General features: G+C 47.5%; 1 protein-coding gene across 2 annotated transcripts in view; it reads right to left on the bottom strand.

The window, feature by feature from the left end:
- The window catches only part of ZNF704 (zinc finger protein 704), a 185,963-nt gene extending 166,965 nt beyond the window's left edge, over nucleotides 1-18,998 (bottom strand). For both annotated transcript variants that reach the window (XR_014780071.1, XM_084786077.1), the window contains exon 1: nucleotides 18,436-18,998. Coding sequence is in view for 1 of the 2 variants with exons in the window: in XM_084786077.1 (XP_084642203.1) it covers nucleotides 18,436-18,897 (462 nt within the window). In the remaining variant the exon portion in view is untranslated. The remainder of the gene's footprint in view (nucleotides 1-18,435) is intronic.
- Nucleotides 18,999-19,525: the final 527 nt, after the last annotated feature.

The following is a 19,525-nucleotide window of genomic DNA, read 5'->3' as shown; positions in this document are numbered from 1 at the left end:
TGTCCTGGGAGTCTCTCTGTAGACCAGGTTGGCCTTGAACTCACAGTTTTCCAATCCGCCTCCCTCTTTCTCCCGAGTGCTGGGATTAAAGGCATGCGCCATCAAGGCCACACCTGGCCCTTCTCCAATCTTTATGCTTTTTCTTTTCTTATTTTCTTTTCTTTTTTTTCTTTCTTTCTTTTTTTTTTTTTAATCACATTGGCTCAAATCCCCACGACAATGTTAATTGAATGGGTCAGGTAAGACATCTCTAAGCTATTCCTGATACTCACTGAATGGTGTTTTGTCGTACATATTATGGTAGATACAAGTTTCTAATACATAATATATCAGCTTAGAGAATTTCCATCATTTCTCGTTTTTTAAAATCATGAATGAATGATTATTTTCCCTTTCAATCTGCTAATATTGTAAATTACCCTGACTGACTTTGAAATATTTAACCAACCTTACATTCCTAAAAAGGAAAAAGACACCAGTCATAAAATAGCCTAATATCTTACATGACTGGATTTTACTCACTACGTCTTTAGTGGTTTTATCTGTGTGTGTGAAAGTTTAAAATATTCCTTATTGGTAATAACACTGTATAATTTTAGTGGAAGGCTTATTATACTTTTAGGAAGAAAATCATCTTACTGGTTTTTGATAAAGATTTTTTTTAAGATTGGAATTATTTCTTCCATATATTCTTATGTGTGGTCAAATAGAGGTAGACTCTGAAAATGCATTTTACATCAGTTTTATAACTATACAAACATCCTAGAGTATGTGTGCACGAACAAAGACAGCCAGACGCCATAATCTTGTAGATCTAGGTCCATCGTTAGCTATGTGGTCTGTATAACCTGAGACATTCTGATGTGGTGTGTGACTCTATTTAATAGATTTCACTGGTGAAATCATCAGGCTAATGTGATTTCAATTATAAACTCCATTTCTCTGAGTTATGGTTAATTACTTAAATATCTTGCTACTTCACATGGTATATGCTCTGTTAATTTATGTTTCTCAAAGAACTGGCCCATTGTACCCAGACTTTCAAATTTTAAGCTTATCAGTGGATTAATCCATTGATCAAGATCAGTGCTCTCATGATCCAACCATTTCCATCTCAGCTGGCAACTAACTGCGTGATGCATGGCCTTCCAGGGCATTTCCCACCCAAGCAAAACCAGGTCAGTTTGTGAATAGTCAGTGTAGGGTTATTTTTTAAACCATTCAGTTTCGGTTTTTATGACAAAACATTCTATGACCATTAATCAGATTAATTTTGTTAATAGTGCTTTTCAGATAGTCTCTATTTTCTTAAGTTTTTGGATACTGAGTCTATCAATAATTAATATAATAACTAAATTATTCAACAATAACTTCATTTGTCTATTTCTCTTTTTGGCTTTCGTTTTGTACATATTTAAACTCAGAGAGGTGGGCAAATATTTATGATGTTTAAGGTTTCTTAGTAAAATTATTTGCTTTTTACATTTTGTGTGTGTGCCCAGGTAGAGGTCAGGGGTCAACTTGAGGGAGGCTATCTCTCTTTTCCACCATGGAGGTCATAGGAAGGAAACGCTGGTCACATCAGGCACCACTACCCACTGAACCAGCCCTCTGGATGTCCTGGAAATCACTGTGTAGACCAGTCTGGTCTTGAACTCACAGAGCTCTACCTGCCTCTGCCTCCAGGAGTGTACTCCTACCACACCTGACTAAACTGACGCTCTTAGCATTGATTTCCTCGTCCTCTTTAAATTAAACCTCTGCTCATAGGCTTAAGATTCTTGGGAAAGGAAGTGGCCTTTATGAGGAAGCTGTTGGTAATTTTCATTTTAATTTATTTATTTATTTATGGTAATTTTTCTTTTAAAGCGATGGGTTTATGTTACTGATATAAATCCCAGTGCTGAGCCACAGGCCTCTTGCAGGCTCTAGCCACCACCCTAGGGTTTGTTTGTTTATTTGTTTTTCTTTTTATAGAAATAGTTTTGTTTCCTATGGTAGCATAAAAAGACAAATCAATGTTGAAAGCAAATTGATAAAATTACAAACACTACAGAGAGGAAACTGTCACAAGCCGATCAAGGGCTTTCCCTGTGTTGCCTCCACCCAGAATTCTCCTGACAGCAGAAAGATGGGTGTTAGGGTTACAGATGCAGGCCTACTGCGTGGAGGCCTCACTCCTGTGCCATCCTGGCCCACTATGACCTAGACTCTATTTCCTGTATTATACCAACAGCAACAAGTATATACATATGTTGTTGGTTGTATTTTTTCAGTACATTAATCTGAAATGAATCTTGTATGATGCTCAGGTTTCTATATGAAACCTGAGACATGAATCATCAGCTACCCCAGCGCTGTACAACACAAACATTTTACCACAGAGAATGACTTTGACTGTACCTCTTTTGGCTAGAGAACTGAAAAATCAGCTTGAAGAAGAAAGTGACAAATAGGTTAAAAGTAGTGACAAGGAGCCACTGGGATGGCCCGGCAGCTAACAGCACTCGCAACCAATCATAACAACCTAAGTTTGATTCTCAGAACCCAAATTCACTTGTAAGCCTTGGTATTTGACTCCCCACTACCACCAAACAACAACAACAAAAAAGTAATAATAAATAAATGTTTTTAAAGAATGCCGTCTTTTTAAAAACAGAGATGCCCAGGCTCTTTTTACACACAAACACAAAGGATTACTTACCAAAACCTTTAACTGTGGGGACATCGGCTCACTTGCCCCTAACAGCCCTCTTCTAGTGGGTCACACCAACTCTGGCACACGCACATACATACCTGTTTTTGTAAAAATCCCAAGGAACTGTGGATAAAGAGTTTAAGAATGAAATTTTTTTACTTCCATGCTGCTTGGGATTTCTTTTCTTTTTCTTTTTTCCTTTCTTTTCTTTTCTTTTTCCTTTTCAAAAGCAAAGCCTAACTCGAAGCTTCTGTGTGCCTTAAAGTGTAAATGGGAGCTTCCTTGGGGTGTCGGGGCCTTTGCAGGTGGCTAAGTAAAGAGGGTTTTATCACCAATGTGTTTGGTCAGCACACACGTGCCTTGTTGACCATGTCCAAATGCTGAAATGGGACAAATACAGCCAAATGCACTGGCTGTGTGTATCTGATCCTGTCCAGTCTTCCCCAAATCTTGCTTCTTGTACTACAGGATTATTTTTTAATTTATCTGAGCCTTTTAACCATCACAATAACAACACGCATGCCTATATTTAACTTCTGAGGTGACTCTAGCCCAAGGATCTTCTGAAAACCCTGAACAAAGTTAGAATTCTCTACCCTTGCTCCCAATTGATTGCCCTCCGGGGAAAGTCGATTCTTCACTGTCTCCATGGCAAACATTTGCACTGCTAGGTCTACACGGACCACATCTGTGTATTATCCCAAATCCTTCAGGACGGGGAATGAAGAGGAGTGATGGGAGAAGACCTTCCACACACAGTCCTGAAAAGGGAAAAGGGAAGAACAGTCCCCCACGGCCACAGACTACCCACAAGCCAGGCGTCATGGTCCATCCCAGCCATCCCAGCACTCTGGTGACTGAGGCAGGGCAACTAAGGGTTTGAGGCCAGCCTGAAGCTATATACTAAGTCTTTGTATCAAAAAGCAATGTAGGACATAGCTTGGATATAAGTCAACTCTACAGTTACTGCTCAACACCAACACTTTAGCTGGAATTTACAAGGAGGAGTCGAGAAGGAAAATGAGGACCCGTCTGTATCTCCCTGATTCCTCTCCCTTTGCTCCTGGGAGCCCAGTTCACTAACACCAGCCCCCCTGAGCCACAGCGAACGCAAGGCTTGGGCTCGCTTACTGAACATTTTATCTTGCTTTTCTGCCTTCTTTTCCCTCACAGTCCCTAAAGCTTTCTAACATATTACCTCTCTTCCTGGCTCCACCTTTTCTCCCTAAACAACCACAATAAACAAAGATTTAGGGGCACTGAAAACAAAAAGCAATCCCTAGTGTGGCGGCTCCACATCCGCACCACACCGAGTGGTGACTCTAGAGGGGTGACAAGTTTCAGCATTGACTGTAATGACAGCTGCAATTGTGAACGTAACTCAGAGGCCAGGCTCGTATCCTTACGAGACCTGGAGGCTGAGGACACAGCTCGGGGATAGAGGTTTTGCTGTTTTGAGTTTATGAGCCTGAGTTTTATCCTTAGCACCCACATAAACAGTGAGTCCAGGGGATCCTGGGAAGACAGGTTGGTAGGGACTCACTGTCCAGGGAGCCTGAGCTAGGCAGCAGGTCGCAGGTCCCAGTGAGAGAGAGGGGGCTGGAGAAATGACTCAGCAGGTCAGTGCTTACTCCTAGGCCAGGCATGGGGGCGCATGCCTTTAATGGCAGGCTTCTGTGAGTTCAAGGCCAGCCTGTGAGTTCCAGGACGGGTTGAGCTACACAGTGAGACCCTGTCTCAAAACAACAATGACAACAACAAAGTGCTACTGCTATTGTACCCATATTAGGTGCCTGTAGCTCCAGCTCCAGAGGAACCACCATTCCCTTCACAGGCACCAGCACAAAAGTGAATGTGTGAACACACATATGTATATACACATAATTAACGATGGGATTCCCTAATGAACTAACAGGGACTACAAGCACGCTGCACCATGCCCGCTTTACACCTGGGTCCTGCGGATGGAACTCAGGTCACCATGCATGCGTGGCAGCACTCTACCAATAGAGTTAATCCCGCCATCCTGACAATTTTTTACTACAAGCAGCATATGAAACGAGACTATTTTTCTCTCAAATGGAGACATTTCACATTTGTTTTTTGTTTTTTTGTTTTGTTCAGTTTTGGTTTTGGTTTTGGTTTTTGGTTTTTTGAGACAGGGTTTCTCTATGTTACCTTGTCTGTCCTGGACTTGCTTTGTAGACCACGCTGGCCTTGAACTCACAGAGATCCACCTGCCTCTGCCTCCCGAGTGCTGGAACTAAAGGCGTGTAGGTTTTTGAAACAAGGTTTCTCTGTGTAGCCTTGGCTGTGTAGACCAGGCTGGCCTGGACTTGCTTTGTAGGCCAGGCTGGCCTCAAACTCAAGAGATCTGCTTGCCTCTGCCTCCCTGAGTGCTGGGATTACAGGTGTGTGCCACTGCGCCTGGCTCACTTTTTTTTTTTTAAGTTCTAAGATCATCATTCATATTTCTTTTTAGTTTTCTAATATTTTGTTAGATTCACTTTGAATCGGAAGAACATGAATCTACTAATTGAAAACACTGTCTAAAACACGCAGTTGAAGAATGTGTTCTTAATTAAACTTTGGATCTCAACCCAGATTAATAGAAAACATGCAACTCAGTGTTTAGTGAACAACTCGCAGCTGACTTGTGAGCGCACGCTACATGAAGCTTGACAACTCACGAAAACGGCAATTCACATTGTTTTAATTTGTAAGTTGATCCAAAAAAGTCTCCTCTCTCCTTAAATCTCCATTGTTGCTTAGGTACCGATTCCAATTATTTTTTAAATCTGTTGGTCCCAACTGTTTCCTGAAATGTTTGACAAATATCTGTGTCATTTGATATGAAATTACCTCATGTGGACTTCTTTCCATAGAAGCTGCCATTTCTCTCTGAGGCTTGTTTTCCACATCCACAAAACAAGAAAAATGGTACCAACCTCTACATTTATCAAGAGGGTCAAATGAGGCTAGCCATGAGGAGCGTCTGTAAGCTATAAGAGTGCACCCAACTGGGCGGTGGTGGCACACGCCTTTAATCCCAGCACTCGGGAGGCAGAGGCAGGCGGATCACTGTGAGTTTGAGGCCAGCCTGGTCTACAAAGGGAGTCCAAGACAGCCAAGGCTACACAGAGAAACCCTGTTTAAAGAAAAAAAAAAAAGAGTGTGTACCTGTGGCACTCAGCGTTCGGTGCTGACAGAATGTTGTCAACCCCATATCTTAGTGACCTAAAAAGTCCTTTCCTTTATGTTGCCCTGGTATTTCAATCATTTTTCTTTGGGAACATAAACACAAATTAATAGTGACCCCTTCCCTGGGGGTAAATGCTGTATGGTACTTTTCTCTATATATATTTTTAATTCTATTACAACCATACTTCTCAAACCTCTCTGTCTCACTTCCCAGCCCCAGCTTCCAGCCCAGCTGGCCAAGGAAGCTAACGTTCTTTACAGTTCACATGAGCAGGGGCTTACAGCTAGAAAAGTAAAGATGTAGCAGATGACATAAGTCCGTTAGAAACTCATTACTGCATCAGCTACGGTCAGGCCCACAAGAACACCTGCTTTCCTCCTTGCACCTCTAAAATCCACTTGACAGTGTCTGCTTGAGTACAGAATCTTACGTATGTTAGCCAAGGCTGGTCCCCAACTCCCAGCTCAACTGATCCTCCTCCCCCAGCCTTCCTGAGGAGATAGGTCTGCAAGGGTGTGGGCCGCCACGCCTAAGAACAATTTACTTTCTTCTTTTTCTTTTAAGTAGCCTTGGCTGTCCTGGGGTCACTTTGTAGACCAGGCTAGCCTCGAACTCACGGAGATCCACCTACCTCTGCCTCCCGAGTGCTGGGATTACAGGAGTGTGTCACTGCACCCAGCTTTTTGTTCTTTTGTAATTGGGGCTAGAGAAAGAGTCCATTAGTTAGGATCCCTCACTGCTCCTGCAAGGACTTGAGTTTAGTTTGCAACAACCATGTCAGGGTGCTTACAACTGCGTATCATTCCAGTTTCAGGGGATCTGGCCTTTATGGGTATCTATTCATGTAGCGGGCGCAAACACACACACACTTGCCAGGTGTGGTGGTACGTGTCTTTAATCCCAGCACCTGGAAGGTGGAGGTAGGCAGATCTCTGTGAGTTCAGGGCCAATGTGGTCTACGTAGTGAGCTTCAGGACAGCCAGACTTATTTAGTGAGACAAAAACAACAAACAAACAAAGTCTCTAAAATAAGTTTAAGCCAGGCGGTAGTGGTGCATACCTTTAATCCCAGCACTTGGGAGGCACAGGCAGGTAGATCTCCATGAGTTCAAGGCCAGCCTGGACTACAGAGCTAGTTCCAGGACAGCCAGAGCTATTACACAGAGAAACCCTGTCTTAAAAAACAAACAAAAACCAAAAAAAACAAAACAAAGTTTAGTGCATGTAGAAGGATGAACGCTGGGGGGGGGGGAAGGGATGGGCACATGCCATAGCAAACCCGTGGAGGTCAGAGGACAAGTTTTTGGAAGTCATTCATTCTCCCTTCTATTTTGTTATGAGGCAGGGTCACTGCGCAGTGCACACTGCAGGCTAACTGTTACATAAGCTTCCAAGTGATTTCTCGGTGTCTGCCTTCTACCTTGCCATAGAAAGCTGGGGTTACATGTGTGCAACAACAGTCGGCCTTTCTTTTCTTCTTTCTTTCTTTCTTTGTTTCTGTTTTAATGTGGGTTCTGAACTCAGCGCATCAGACTTATGTATACATTTTACCTGCTGAACCATCTCCCTGGTCCAGATTTTTGTTTCTTTATCTCAAACCAAAACCACTATTTCCCAAAACCAATCCAAAGAAAAAGAGCTCTGGAAATGAAGAAGCAGGCAGTCTAAAAATATTTGCAAAATATACAAACGGTGGCCTGTGGTACACACTCGGTTACCCCTTTATGGTCAGACCAGCATTTCCATGTCAGCATTCTATTACTTTTTCAATTTGTTAGTATTATTATTATTATGCTTTGTAACAGGGGGAAAAAATTCTATTATCTGTTTTTAACTAGATTTTCTAGAACTGACTCACTTAGAGTACTTTCTCCCCTGCTAAGCAGCTCCCACACAGGGGGAAAAAGGAGATATGACAAGTAAACTTTGGGCTAATGGTCTCTGTCTTCCCCATGAACCAAATCCAAGACACCAACCCAGAAACCTAGAAAGGTCAAGTCCACACCCCAGAGATTCTCAGCCATGAAAACTAGACAATTAGAAAAAGTCTGTTCCCACAGCAGGCCGCAACACCACCCAGTGGTGCAGAGGGTCCCCTCCCTGCTGGGCTACGGGCTCCTGCAGTACAAGAGCCCTACATCCAGACGGACAGCTGTACAGAAGACAGTCTGGCAGCAATCTGGGCTGGGAGGAAAACTGAAGCTCATTACTGCCCCAGCAGCTCAGATGAATGAGTCACTGAAACACCTAGTGAGCACCACACACAGAGGAGAAGGACTTGGGATCCTAAAACTGACAAATTGATCCTTTCCAAAACCATAAAGGAATGCACGTCCACTTACACGCACTCTGGGGAGGTCCCTGGGCCACAGAGCAACTTTTAATGATGGGCTATAGTTGCCTCAGATGTTGGACCCTAACAACTGACGCACAGAGTAGTAAAGTCGATGGGAGCACTTGGCAAAGCCAGGACTTGAAGCCAGAGCCTGCTCTGCATCATGTCCTGATTTACAGAGAACTGGCGGGGGCGGGGGTGGGGTGGGGGGGCACTGCAGGGGCACCTGCTGGGACTCAAGCCTACTCCTGTGGCATCTTATTAAGAAGACTAGGTGAAAGTCCCACAGATGAACCATTCTCTTGACTGCAAGATTTAGCAAATAAAATTCTAGGATATACAGAAGAGAAGAGAAGAGAAGAGAAGAGAGAGAAAACGGAGGGAGAGAAGGAGGGAGGAAGGGAGGGAAGGAGAAGGGGAGGAAAGGGGAGGAAGATTAAATTTAAAATGTCCTCTCACTTGATATTCCCTCATTTTGATTGGCCATTCAGTGTGCCCTAAAATGAAGATAATTCTGTCCTTGCACATAGGGGAAGCAAGGCTGTCCCTGAGAATCTCCTGGTAAAGCACATGGAACCACGCCCTCACAGGGTAAGCACAGGGGCACCTTCTTCACAGTCCTATGGTGTACCACAACCCATAATGACTCCAACCCAAATGTGTGCTCCTGTGAAGTCCTAGACTCTCCAAAACTCTACAGCAGAGGCTGCAGACGTGGCTCGGTCAGTAAAGAGCTTGCCACACAGCTGTCCAGATCCCCACTACTTGCAAAGAAAGCCAGGCATGGCAGTGCACGCCTGTCGCCTCAGTGCGGAGGAGGCAGAGGCAGGTGGATCGCTAGGGCTCCCTGGCCAGCCAGTCCAGCCCCATCAGTGAGCTCCACTTGCAGTAAGCCACCTTGTTTCAAGAAGAAAATGCTGAGACTGCGGCAATGCCTAAGCAATTAGCCCTGGCTACTCGTACAGAGCACCTACATGGCATCTCACACTGGTCTACCACTCTAGTCCCTTATATGTGGTATACAGACATATATGCAGCACCCACCCCCAATATACAATAAATACAAACCCACAATAAATAAATATGTTTTTAAAGTTAATTAACTTAATGGTGAGTGATACACCTAACCTGATCACTGGCCTCCACAAACAGATGTACATATGTACATGAACACACACACACACACACACACACACACAAAATCAAGTCTTTCCCAGAAATTCTGACACAGTATTTTCCAGAACAGTACCTTCAGTGAAGTGGAAGAATTTAATCACTCTAATTCTACTACACCATATTTCAGAGTTATAGTCTGTCCCTTCTCATCCACTAAAGAGTAACAATTGTGGTTACTTGCCAAATTCAGTCCAGGAATTCCTCTGGCCAGACCATATAATTTTCTTTACATAAACTGGTTGCCATTGTTTTAAGGTATATATCAAGATTGCATGCCAAGCTGTGACTCAGTAAGTTGGCTTGGGAGAACTAATCATGATCTTCTTATAAACAAAGAGAACAGAGGACTTCACACCTCCCTACAGATCAGCTTGGCGGAGTGTTGCACGGCAGGCTCCCCATAAGCCAGGACAGCCCATGCTGTGCACTGCTACTTCCGCGTGCACGCCAAGTAAAGAATGAGACCAACCATGAACAGCACCTGCACAGCAATCATCCTCACTTAGAAACGGAGGTTTGCCTAAGCCACGGGCTTGGTTGTGAGTATTGGGAAATTCTTCAGAAAGCCAGACAGAAGCCATGCATACACCTGAAGATGAGAGTGTGGGAGGCAGCTGACGAACTCCTGGCTGAGGAAGCAGCGCAGACGTCACTGGGACAAGACCTGAAGTTCTAATGTTGCAAGTGCAGCAGGTGGGAAGGGCAGGCATTCCTTCTCCCTCAGATCCTCTGGAGCCCGGTGCACATGCTCATCTGACTGAGATGGGCTGCAGAGTGAATCCAGTCCGAGGTTCAAGCATGCGCAAGGGCTGCGGCTCCTCCTCATTAAGAGGTGAGGGGTTTTGTGTGTGTGTGTGTGTGTGTGTGTGTGTGTGTGTGTGTGTGTGTGTGTGTGTGTTGTACGGGCCATTCTATGCAACCACAGTCAAGTGTTTAAAAAAAAAAAAAAGAGGAGAGACCCCAGTTCATGGCTCGTAACTACTTTTGCTAGGCAAGTTTATCAGGCACACACTACACAAGGGGTCATGACTGTTGGCTCTCAGTGACTTTCGATATGTCAGCGTTCTCTTAAGTACATGTGTCCTTTGAAAACCTCAGTGAAGTGGACAGGGGTAGGTGCAGGCAGGTTTTACGCACAGAGAGAAAGAGCTCCACCTTCCACACCACCGGCAGCCTGGGCAGCCCCTGCCTGCAGTACCACTGCGAGAACGAACTTTTCAAAGTTAGATGCTGACAAGCAACACTGACAGAATACCTTGGAAAACTGGTGTTTCTAGCTACAACTCCAAGAGAGCGATCATTCCTGGGCACGAGGAACAATCTTAGAAGGAGGGTAGTGACTAGAGGTGGGCAGAGGGCGGCAGCGTATCAGAAGCCAGAGTTGGGCCGTTATCTCTTCTTGCAAGCCTGTATCCTCCACAGAGAAGGTATTCGATTACCAGATAATCCCCACGTCCCTTCCACCCCCAGCAGGCTACAGGACTGTGAATGATGGCCTTGTGTAGTATCTTTAGCACACGCTTTTTGCCTGAGCCAACACAATTTGCAAAACATGAACTTAGTAGCAAACTAGAAGGTAGTGTGGGACCCAGAGCCCTGCCAAAGGCTCCGTGAGTCATCTGATGGTCAAGAGATAAGCCGCAAGATAATTAAGCATCCCTGGAGAGCTAGCGTGCAGCCACGTACTATGTCCAGTTAACACTATGGGCGCTGAGAATGGCGATGCTAACACACATTACCTTATTTAAAAGCATTTTGTTCCCAGTTTTTCAAAACAGGAAATCTTGGTGGAGGACTTCCAGCAATCTTTCATGTCCAGGTTCCTCTTAGGTTTATTATGTCAGTGAATTATCAATCTCTCTAGACTGCTGGGTTCTGCTTGGTTAAACTACTACAAAGCACTGAAAAGCGCTGTCCTGGGCCTTGTTATCCAAGCTCCCAGCTGTTCCGTCCTTGCCAAATACAGAGATATTATTAAATCCTTCCTCCATTTGACACTGCCCTTCTACTGTTTGTTAGTAAAATGCTAGTTGAAGTATTGTTCACTGTGTCACTTAGTATTTTTACAGCCTCTCTGGGGGGGAGGGGGGATGGGCAGGGTTACATGGGTATGCAAAGGCAACCTAACAATGAGGAAACTGAAAGCCCTGTAATACAAAGTTTCTCTTCTGGGTTCAATTAAGACTAAACTATAGCAACCAATTAGTACAATACAAATACTTAGTAGCACCAGTTTCTCTGCTTTCTCAACTATCTGGCAAAAAATGGGCATGGAATTCCCAGACGCACTTCAGGAGGCTTCAGAAGGGAACAGTTAAGAGAGTGGAAAGCTTAGGAACCGGGACTCCCCTGGGCTGGAGCTATGACTACACCCCTTTTCTAGCAGTGTACTCAGCAACCTGGGAGCCCTCCCTATACTGAGCCACATTTATACCCTGGTTTCAGCGTTGAACAGTGCACTAGGTCTCCCTTCCTTCAGCAACTCCTTGTAATCCCCTTTTGTGCTTAGTTTCCATTAAAAAATGCCCTAGTATGTGTATGAGAATTCAAGGCAGGGGGCCAGTGCAGCCTGAACCAGCTTGGAATACACGGACAGCAAGGCAAACTATTCCCCCTAAGTTAACTTTTAGAGGGGAAATCTCCTATTTTCCCCACATTATGCCTGGGTGGGCATATGATTAAAAGCAGATGCATTGTGGGAAAGAATATACACACTAAAGAAAGACTTACATACTTCATGCCTGTCAATCAAAACAGAAAATCACTCACACTATCCCTCTTAGCAACCAGCTCTTCCCCTACCCCTACACACACACACCTCACAGTGGCAATCCCCAAACAATAACTGCTACTCTTGGCCACTCTAGCTGAAATGGCCCACTGCTCGCCTGTAGTGGATCTGTATAGTCTCTTTAAGTCACATACTAGGGTGGTGAGAATGCTCAGTGGGGTGGGTCACAGCACTTGGACAGAAGCCTGAAGACCTGAGTTTGATATTCAGGATGCAGGTTCTAAAAATACATTAAAAAGTGGATGGAACATGATTACTACAAGACAAGAGGCAAAGACAAGAGAACCTTCTAGAAGCTAAGAGGCCAGCTAGCCCCAGAGTACACAGCATGACACAGACAAGAAAGTGGAGAGAACCAATTCCCCAGAGTTGTCTTCCAACTGCCACACGTGTGAGCAGCAGCATGCGCTTCCCCCACCCCGACACACACACACACTAATAATTTGTAGATAAATTAAATAAGACTTCTTGTTTACTTTACTATTTATGTGCATGCTCCCAATTATTTGGATATGATGCTAAAATCCTAGAAACACCAGATCCAGGCAAACCATAGGGAGCAAGGTGTGATTACAAGCCCGGGTTATGGGTGCAAACCCAAGCCTCTATTTGCAATCATCTATCTTGAAGCAGGATCACACCTAAGTTGTTATCCTCAGCTGGAGATTGGGGGACCCACTAATTCTCAAGTCTTATATTCTCAGACGGTCCTCCTTCAGATGAAATATTTAGAATTCCCATCTCAAAAAGGATGCAGTGGACACTTAATATTCTTTTGGAATCTAATTGCCATGGCTTTATTGATTTAACCTGTTTCCTCTACAACTTTTTTACTCCTCCTCTTTCACCCTCTCCTGCCCTTATATTATTCTGGATCCCATGGGACCTCCTGGTAGCCATAGTCCAGGCAGCACCAGCAAGGACCAGTTCCTCTCCTTTCCACTGCCCAGTCTCCTGCTGCTGAAAACTCACCCTGCTTGATCCAGCGTTGCCTTCCCCACAGCAGCCACTCAGCAGGGAGACTAGCCAGGGCTCCACCAAATGGCACGACATCTTAGTTGTTTGTCCTTTCTATAAAGCTAACGTAATACCCGAAATATAGCCTGGTGAAGTTTACAACAAATCTGCACTTGAGATGGCACAAGCCATGAGAATCACTCGCTGTATGTTAGCTAGGATTACTTTTATGGTTATCATACTTGGTAGGAGGCAAGAGCGTGAAGCTGGGGAAACCACGCCCCCCAGGCAAGCTTCTTGCTCTCTACACGCAGAACCACAAACCCCAGGTGGGCTCTCTATATGGTCTGGTAACACTACTTCATCTCCCTAGCACACTGGCTTTCCTGCTTTCCCATATACCTCCCGCTCTTCAACTCGCCCTCACCTCACCCTCACCTACTCCTGCTCTTCTGCTGCACAGGAGAACGGAGGCCGTTAGGCATGCACTATGCCGCCTGAGCATCACATGTATAAAACCATGTATTGCAGCTGGACTCCTCCACTCTCTACCTTTCCCAATTCACTGGCAGAAGAGTTCAAAGGGCACCCCTCGTCCACCTGGGTTCTAGGCTCTTCAGCTTTCCAGTGACGCTCCCTATGCAGTCACCCCCCCCACACACACACACACCCCTTCTGTCTGTTCCTTTCCTACTTCCCAGGGATGATGCCCAACGATCCTCACACCTCCAGGTACTAGGGCCCTTGTATAATCTCTGCCTTTCAGACTGGAACCTGGAAACTTGTTTCTAACAGAGAAAGCATGGCAAAGACAGTTGCAGTTCACTTCTGCCCATGGAAGACATAACCTTACGCGACTGGTGGCCCCAAGATTCTTCTTGCTTGTTTGATAAACCAAGGGGCCATTGCTGAGAAGGCACACATGAAAAACAGCTGGGAGGAACTGGGGACCTGGAGCACTCCACCGGTGCCGTCAACAGGAAGCTAGGGCCCTCGAGCTTTCAGAGTCAGGGAAATGCATTCTGCCCATCCATTTTGAACCTAGAAGTAAATAAATTCTTTCTTGGCCAAACTCAAGATGAGAAATGAACTCCTCTAACCCGTGGCTTTGGGAGATTTACCAAGAGACAAAGTTCAAGCTAAAACTGGACTCATAACTCACAGAAGGCTTGGCTGTAACTGGGGGGGAGGGGGAGGGGGCTCAGTGCATGGTAATTCGTTATAATGCAATAGAAAACTGACAGAAAGTGTGGCCTCTTTCAGAAAAGGCATCATACTGTTCATCATTAATCCAAAGCTCACTTCATCTCATCTGAAAAAACAAAACAGACCCTTCTTCTTGCTCCGTGAACAAAACTTGTCAAAAAGAGATCCGTGAACAGACCCTCACCTCCTCAGGCTCAGTCTACCTGACTAACAACACAAAGTTCTGTCAAGAATGACAGAGTGGGGTGGGGGGCTGGAAAGACGGCTCAGTGGTTAAAAGTGGTCGCTCTTCCAGAAGTCCTGGGTCCAATCCCCAGTGGCTACGTGATGGCTCACAACCATGTGTAACTCCAGTTCCAGGGGATGACACCTTCTTCTGGTCTCCATGGCACTGCATGTGGCGCACATATATACATGCAGGGAAAGCACCCATGTGACAGCTATATGGCATCTGACATCAACATGCTGGGGATTTTTCAGATCTCCCCCTTTCCAGGCCACATCTCCTCCTCAGCTCCACATCCCAAGCCCACCAGGCCGCCTGCAACATCCACTTAAACGTTTCCCATCACCTCACTCTTAATTTGTTCAAACAGAGCACTCAGCCCCGCTGTTCCTCAATCTCAGCAAATGCCGCATTCAACCATACTCTGAGCCAGGAGCTCATTCTGAATTCTTCTCTTCCGTCACTTCCTTCATCCAGGCCATCAAACGCTCTGGCAGGTTGAGCTTCAACAACGGGCCCTGAGTTGATCCACTCTGTCCTAATCCCACTCTTGCTGGCTGCTACTGCCAAACAGCCCTCACATCTCCCAGGGCTGTATTGGATCCACTACCTCACAGCTCTCCCGGGCTCCCATTGCTGGTCTCTGTTCTTCCCCAGTATAAGCTTTGAAAAATACCAACCACCTGGCTCCTGATGAAAACCTTCCAAAGACTTCACACTCTCTTTAAGGGCTGCCGTTTCCTTTACTGGCCCAGGCTTGCCTCTGAGACACCTTCTTCCTACCAAGTCCCAGGCGCAGCCATGTGCCGCTCCTCACCTGAACAGTTAGAGTGCTACTCCCCAGGCTTGACTTTTGGAAAGATCCTATGCAAAGTGTTTCCGCTTGAACGTCAAATGCCCCTCCCAAGAAAGTGTGCGCCCCTCCCAAGAAAGGGTGCGGAGCTCCCCCCATTCACCCAGCCACCCACACACACCCTCAGAAGCCTTCTCTCTTTTTTTTCTAGAATCTTAAAATAGCACCATTTCCCTCCACTGTTAACCCAAGCCTGCCAGGCCATACCTGTCTTTTCCTTTTCCCATTCCCCAGTCCCTTGCTTCTATTTCCTGAGTCTCAGTGTGATCAACTCCTGCACTAAGTGTATTTGATTTACATCTGCAAGGAAGATGCAGTGGGCAAAAGAACCAGGCTGTGTCAAATGACTTGGCTGCCATCTCCACCACTGGCTGCCCTCAAGATATCTCATTGCAATACACCAGAGCAAGCGTCCCACCCACCAGCTCCATGACAACTTAGGTGACAGCTCCTAGGTCTGACGAACAGGGCTAAGCAGGAAAGAGGAAACAGAATTCTTAGAGGTGTTTTCCTTCAGGTTATAATAGGACCAGCTGAGATATTCCAGAGGGTGGGGACACTTTCCAGTCAAGCATGACAACCTGAGATTGAACTCTGGAAAGCAAAAAGGTGGGTGGGAAAGAACTCCATACAAAATTGTCCTCTTGACTTCCCTAAGTTGCGCGCGCGCACGCGCACACACACACACACACACACACACACACACACACACACACAATTTTAATATCTTTTAAAGAAAAGGTTATAAATATCCACTCCCTGATAATCTGCTGGGCTCTTCCCATCCTAAGAAATAATAGCCTCACCTCTGTCATCTGCTAAGAGGGGAAAGGAAGAGCTGAGAACCAGGCTGCTGATCTCTGCCCTTTGCTCTATAAAGTCCCATCTCCTTGCTTTAGTCAACTCTGGTATGATCACTGGCTCCTCCCAGAAAGGTGAGCAGCAACAGCACAGGCCACAGTTCCCACGTCCCGCTTACACACTGGTGAGCTGCTACACGGCAGCGCAGCATGTGCAAGCATTACAAAGTCACCCCCTGCTGTGTTCTAGATTAGAACCTGGCACAACGTAGGTGCGCAATAAGTACTTGTCAAACAAATGAATATATAGAAATGTAAATTTATTTGTTCATGTTCCATGAAAAAAAAATCTCTTCAGATACAGTATCAGTCTATCTCTAAAGTGTTGAAAAAAGACGACAAATTATACCACAGCATATTCAACATGTAACTTCTAAGAAGCTGTGAGCAATGCGCTATAAAAGTTGTGAGCAAAGCAATGTGTTAGAAATTTGAAAGAATTTGAATTTATTTGGAGATGTGAAAAAAATTTTTTTTGCTAATGCTAACAATCACACCCTAGATATTCAAGTTTCAAGAACAGATTTCTTTCCTACACTGGGCCTGCTTGTGGATCACAGGGCAGAACTTACTATTAATTTTTCTATCTCAATTTGTACAATCACTGTTCAAACCCCAGACACATTTTTAGTGAGTCTGAACAAAACTGCTCAGGAGTCGCTCTGTCTTATTCATTGTCACTGATGCAATGGAACTTAATTCAAATCCAGCTAGATCCTGTTGCCAGACAAAGCCAGCTTTTCAGCAGGCAGCAGTAATGAGTGTGGGCACAGTCTGGATTCCAACAAGCAGATGTCAAAAACAATCACCCAAATGACCATTTGCTTAAATCTTCTCACAATGGGAGCCAGGCATGCTTCAGGGTGGTCTAGCAAAGAAACGTGTTCCCATATCTACTGTGCGGCTACTGCTGTTTTAACTTTTCTTTGTAATATATAATTTCAAGCTTCCAGACACTTTTGAGAATGTTGTTAAAAACAACAATCTCTAGCAAGTTCGCTTGTTTATATGTATTTTCTTCTGAAAGCTCCAAGAACTTTTGGCTGTTCTGTATCTTAAGAACCACTGGACAGCCGGGCGGTGGTAGCGCACGCCTTTAATCCCAGCACTTGGGAGGCAGAGGCAGGCGGATCACTGTGAGTTCGAGGCCAGCCTGGTCTACAAAGTGAGTCCAGGACTGCCAAGGCTACACAGAGAAACCCTGTCTCGAAAAACAAAAACAACAACAACAACAACAAAAGAACCACTGGACAGAAAGCACTCTTCATTGCTTGCCACTTGCTGCCCTCAAAACTTCTTAGCAACATACACGGTGCATGAACCTCAACGCAGTTGAGCTTGGAAGCTCAGTCAGTCAATTGTGTAATAATAACCCCTTTATCTCCTGAAGATACAAAACGGAAAGATCGCTCATTGCTTTAGCACGGATGAGGACTTGGTGAGAATTCTTGGCCGAAACTCACATTTATGCTACCCCCACCCCCCACTCCCCACACACCTTTCTTGTTTTTCCTCTTTCCTCATTTGTATCTTAAGGCGGGGCGGGGGGGGGTGTTAAACAAAGTGCTTGGGATGTCCAGTTTAAGGAGGGCGAGGAAAAGCGCGGGGAGAAATGGGGGGGAGGGAGGAACCAGCAAAAAGCATGCGAAAACCAACGTTTGGTTACTGCTGCACAGGCTCACGGTTCCCTCACAAGTGCCCGTGGTGGAAATCGATCAACAACTGTTCTCAGGTGAAGGGAGGTGTTGCAGGTTGCTTGCTAGTTTCCAGAAGCTTGAACAAGGGAGCACTCCTGCTCCCCCAAGGGCAGAATAAAATGTCAATGCCTTGCCGATCCGGAGCAATCCGCTCCTACCTCAACCGGCTCCCAAGTTCCCCACCCTGCCCGGAGAAGCCTTCTTCCCGCCCCCTCCCCAGCCCCCAGGCACGCGAGCCCACGAACCCACTCGGCCTCGGAGCAGCTACAGGCTGCCCGGGCGCCGCCGAGCCGCCGTTCCGCGCGCTGCCCACGGCCGCCCGACACACCCCTCCCGGCCCGCGCGACTCCGCTCGGCCTCCCCGGCGCCCGGCCACCCCGCCAAGCCCCGCTGCGCCCCCTCCCCTCACCGTGCCCTCGACACCCTGCACGCACCTTCACCGCGCCCCGGGCCGGGCCCTTGGGAAGCGCACGGCCGGGTCCGAGAGGCACGAAGCGCTCCTCGCCGTCCTCGTCGTCCTCATCGCCGTCCACCACCTCGACAACCACCTCTTCGTCCTCTTCGTCGTCGTCCTCCTCCTCCTCCGCTCCCCCTCGGGGCTTCTCCGCCACCCGCCCGCGCGTCCTGCGCCTCCGGCCCGCGCCCTCGTCGTCCTCGTCCTCTTCACCCAGAAGCAGAAGGACCGGCGACGAGGCAGCGGCGGCAGCAGCGGCAGCGGCGCGCGGGGGGCCGGTCCCGCGCGGCGGCAGAGGCGGCCTCCAGCTTCCCGGTGCGGCGGCCGGGTTGGGGCCGGGGGGCGGGAGCCCCAGCGCGGCGGCCTCGGGGGCGGGAGCGGGCGCAGCGCCCCCGCGGCGGCTGCCCAAGCTAGGGCGCTTGGCCAGGCGCCTCGCTTGCATGCCTGCGCCGGGCTTGAGGGCCGGGGCGCCGGGCTGCTCGCGGCAGCGGCTGGGCCCGGGGACGCGGGGCTCTACCGGGCTGCGGGGGGCCGCCTCCGAGGCTGGCCTGGGCCGCTGGCTGGCAGACGCGCGGGCGCCGCCTTCGCTGGCCCGGCCCGCGGGGACGCCGGCGGCTACGGCGGGGCGGCGCGCCGGCCGCGGGCGGGGGTGGGTGTGAGCGAGCGCGCTGCAGCTGCCTCCGCCTGCGCCGCCGCCCGGGAGTCGCGGGCCGCGCTGCGCTCCATGCGGCCGGCGGCCGGACCGGCGCGCGCCTCTCCGGGCCCTGCGCCCGCGCGCTCGGGGCCTACCGCGGTGTCCTGGGAGCGAGCTGTTTGTGTCGTGTCTTCACCGCCGCCGCCGCCGCCGCCCCCCCCCCACTTCTCCCCGAGTCCTCGCAGCCTTCCAGGTTCCCCCCCCCCCCACCCCCGTTCAGACAAAACCCGGACTGGATTTATTTCCCAGACCCACGCTGTCTGAAAAATCTGTTGGCTTCCTAGCAGTTGGCCGGGACACTGAGGCCACCGTTGCCCCTGGGGCCCACGTCTCCCTCTGGTGGGAAGAACGTAGGCTTAGCCCAAGAGAAGTGGTT

The sequence above is a fragment of the Acomys minous genome (genome assembly GCF_964271855.1).
Source record: "Acomys minous genome assembly, chromosome: 1".
Lineage (NCBI taxonomy): Eukaryota > Metazoa > Chordata > Mammalia > Rodentia > Muridae > Acomys > Acomys minous.
Note: the sequence above shows the minus strand (reverse complement) of the source record. Positions and strands in the feature narration are given on the sequence as shown.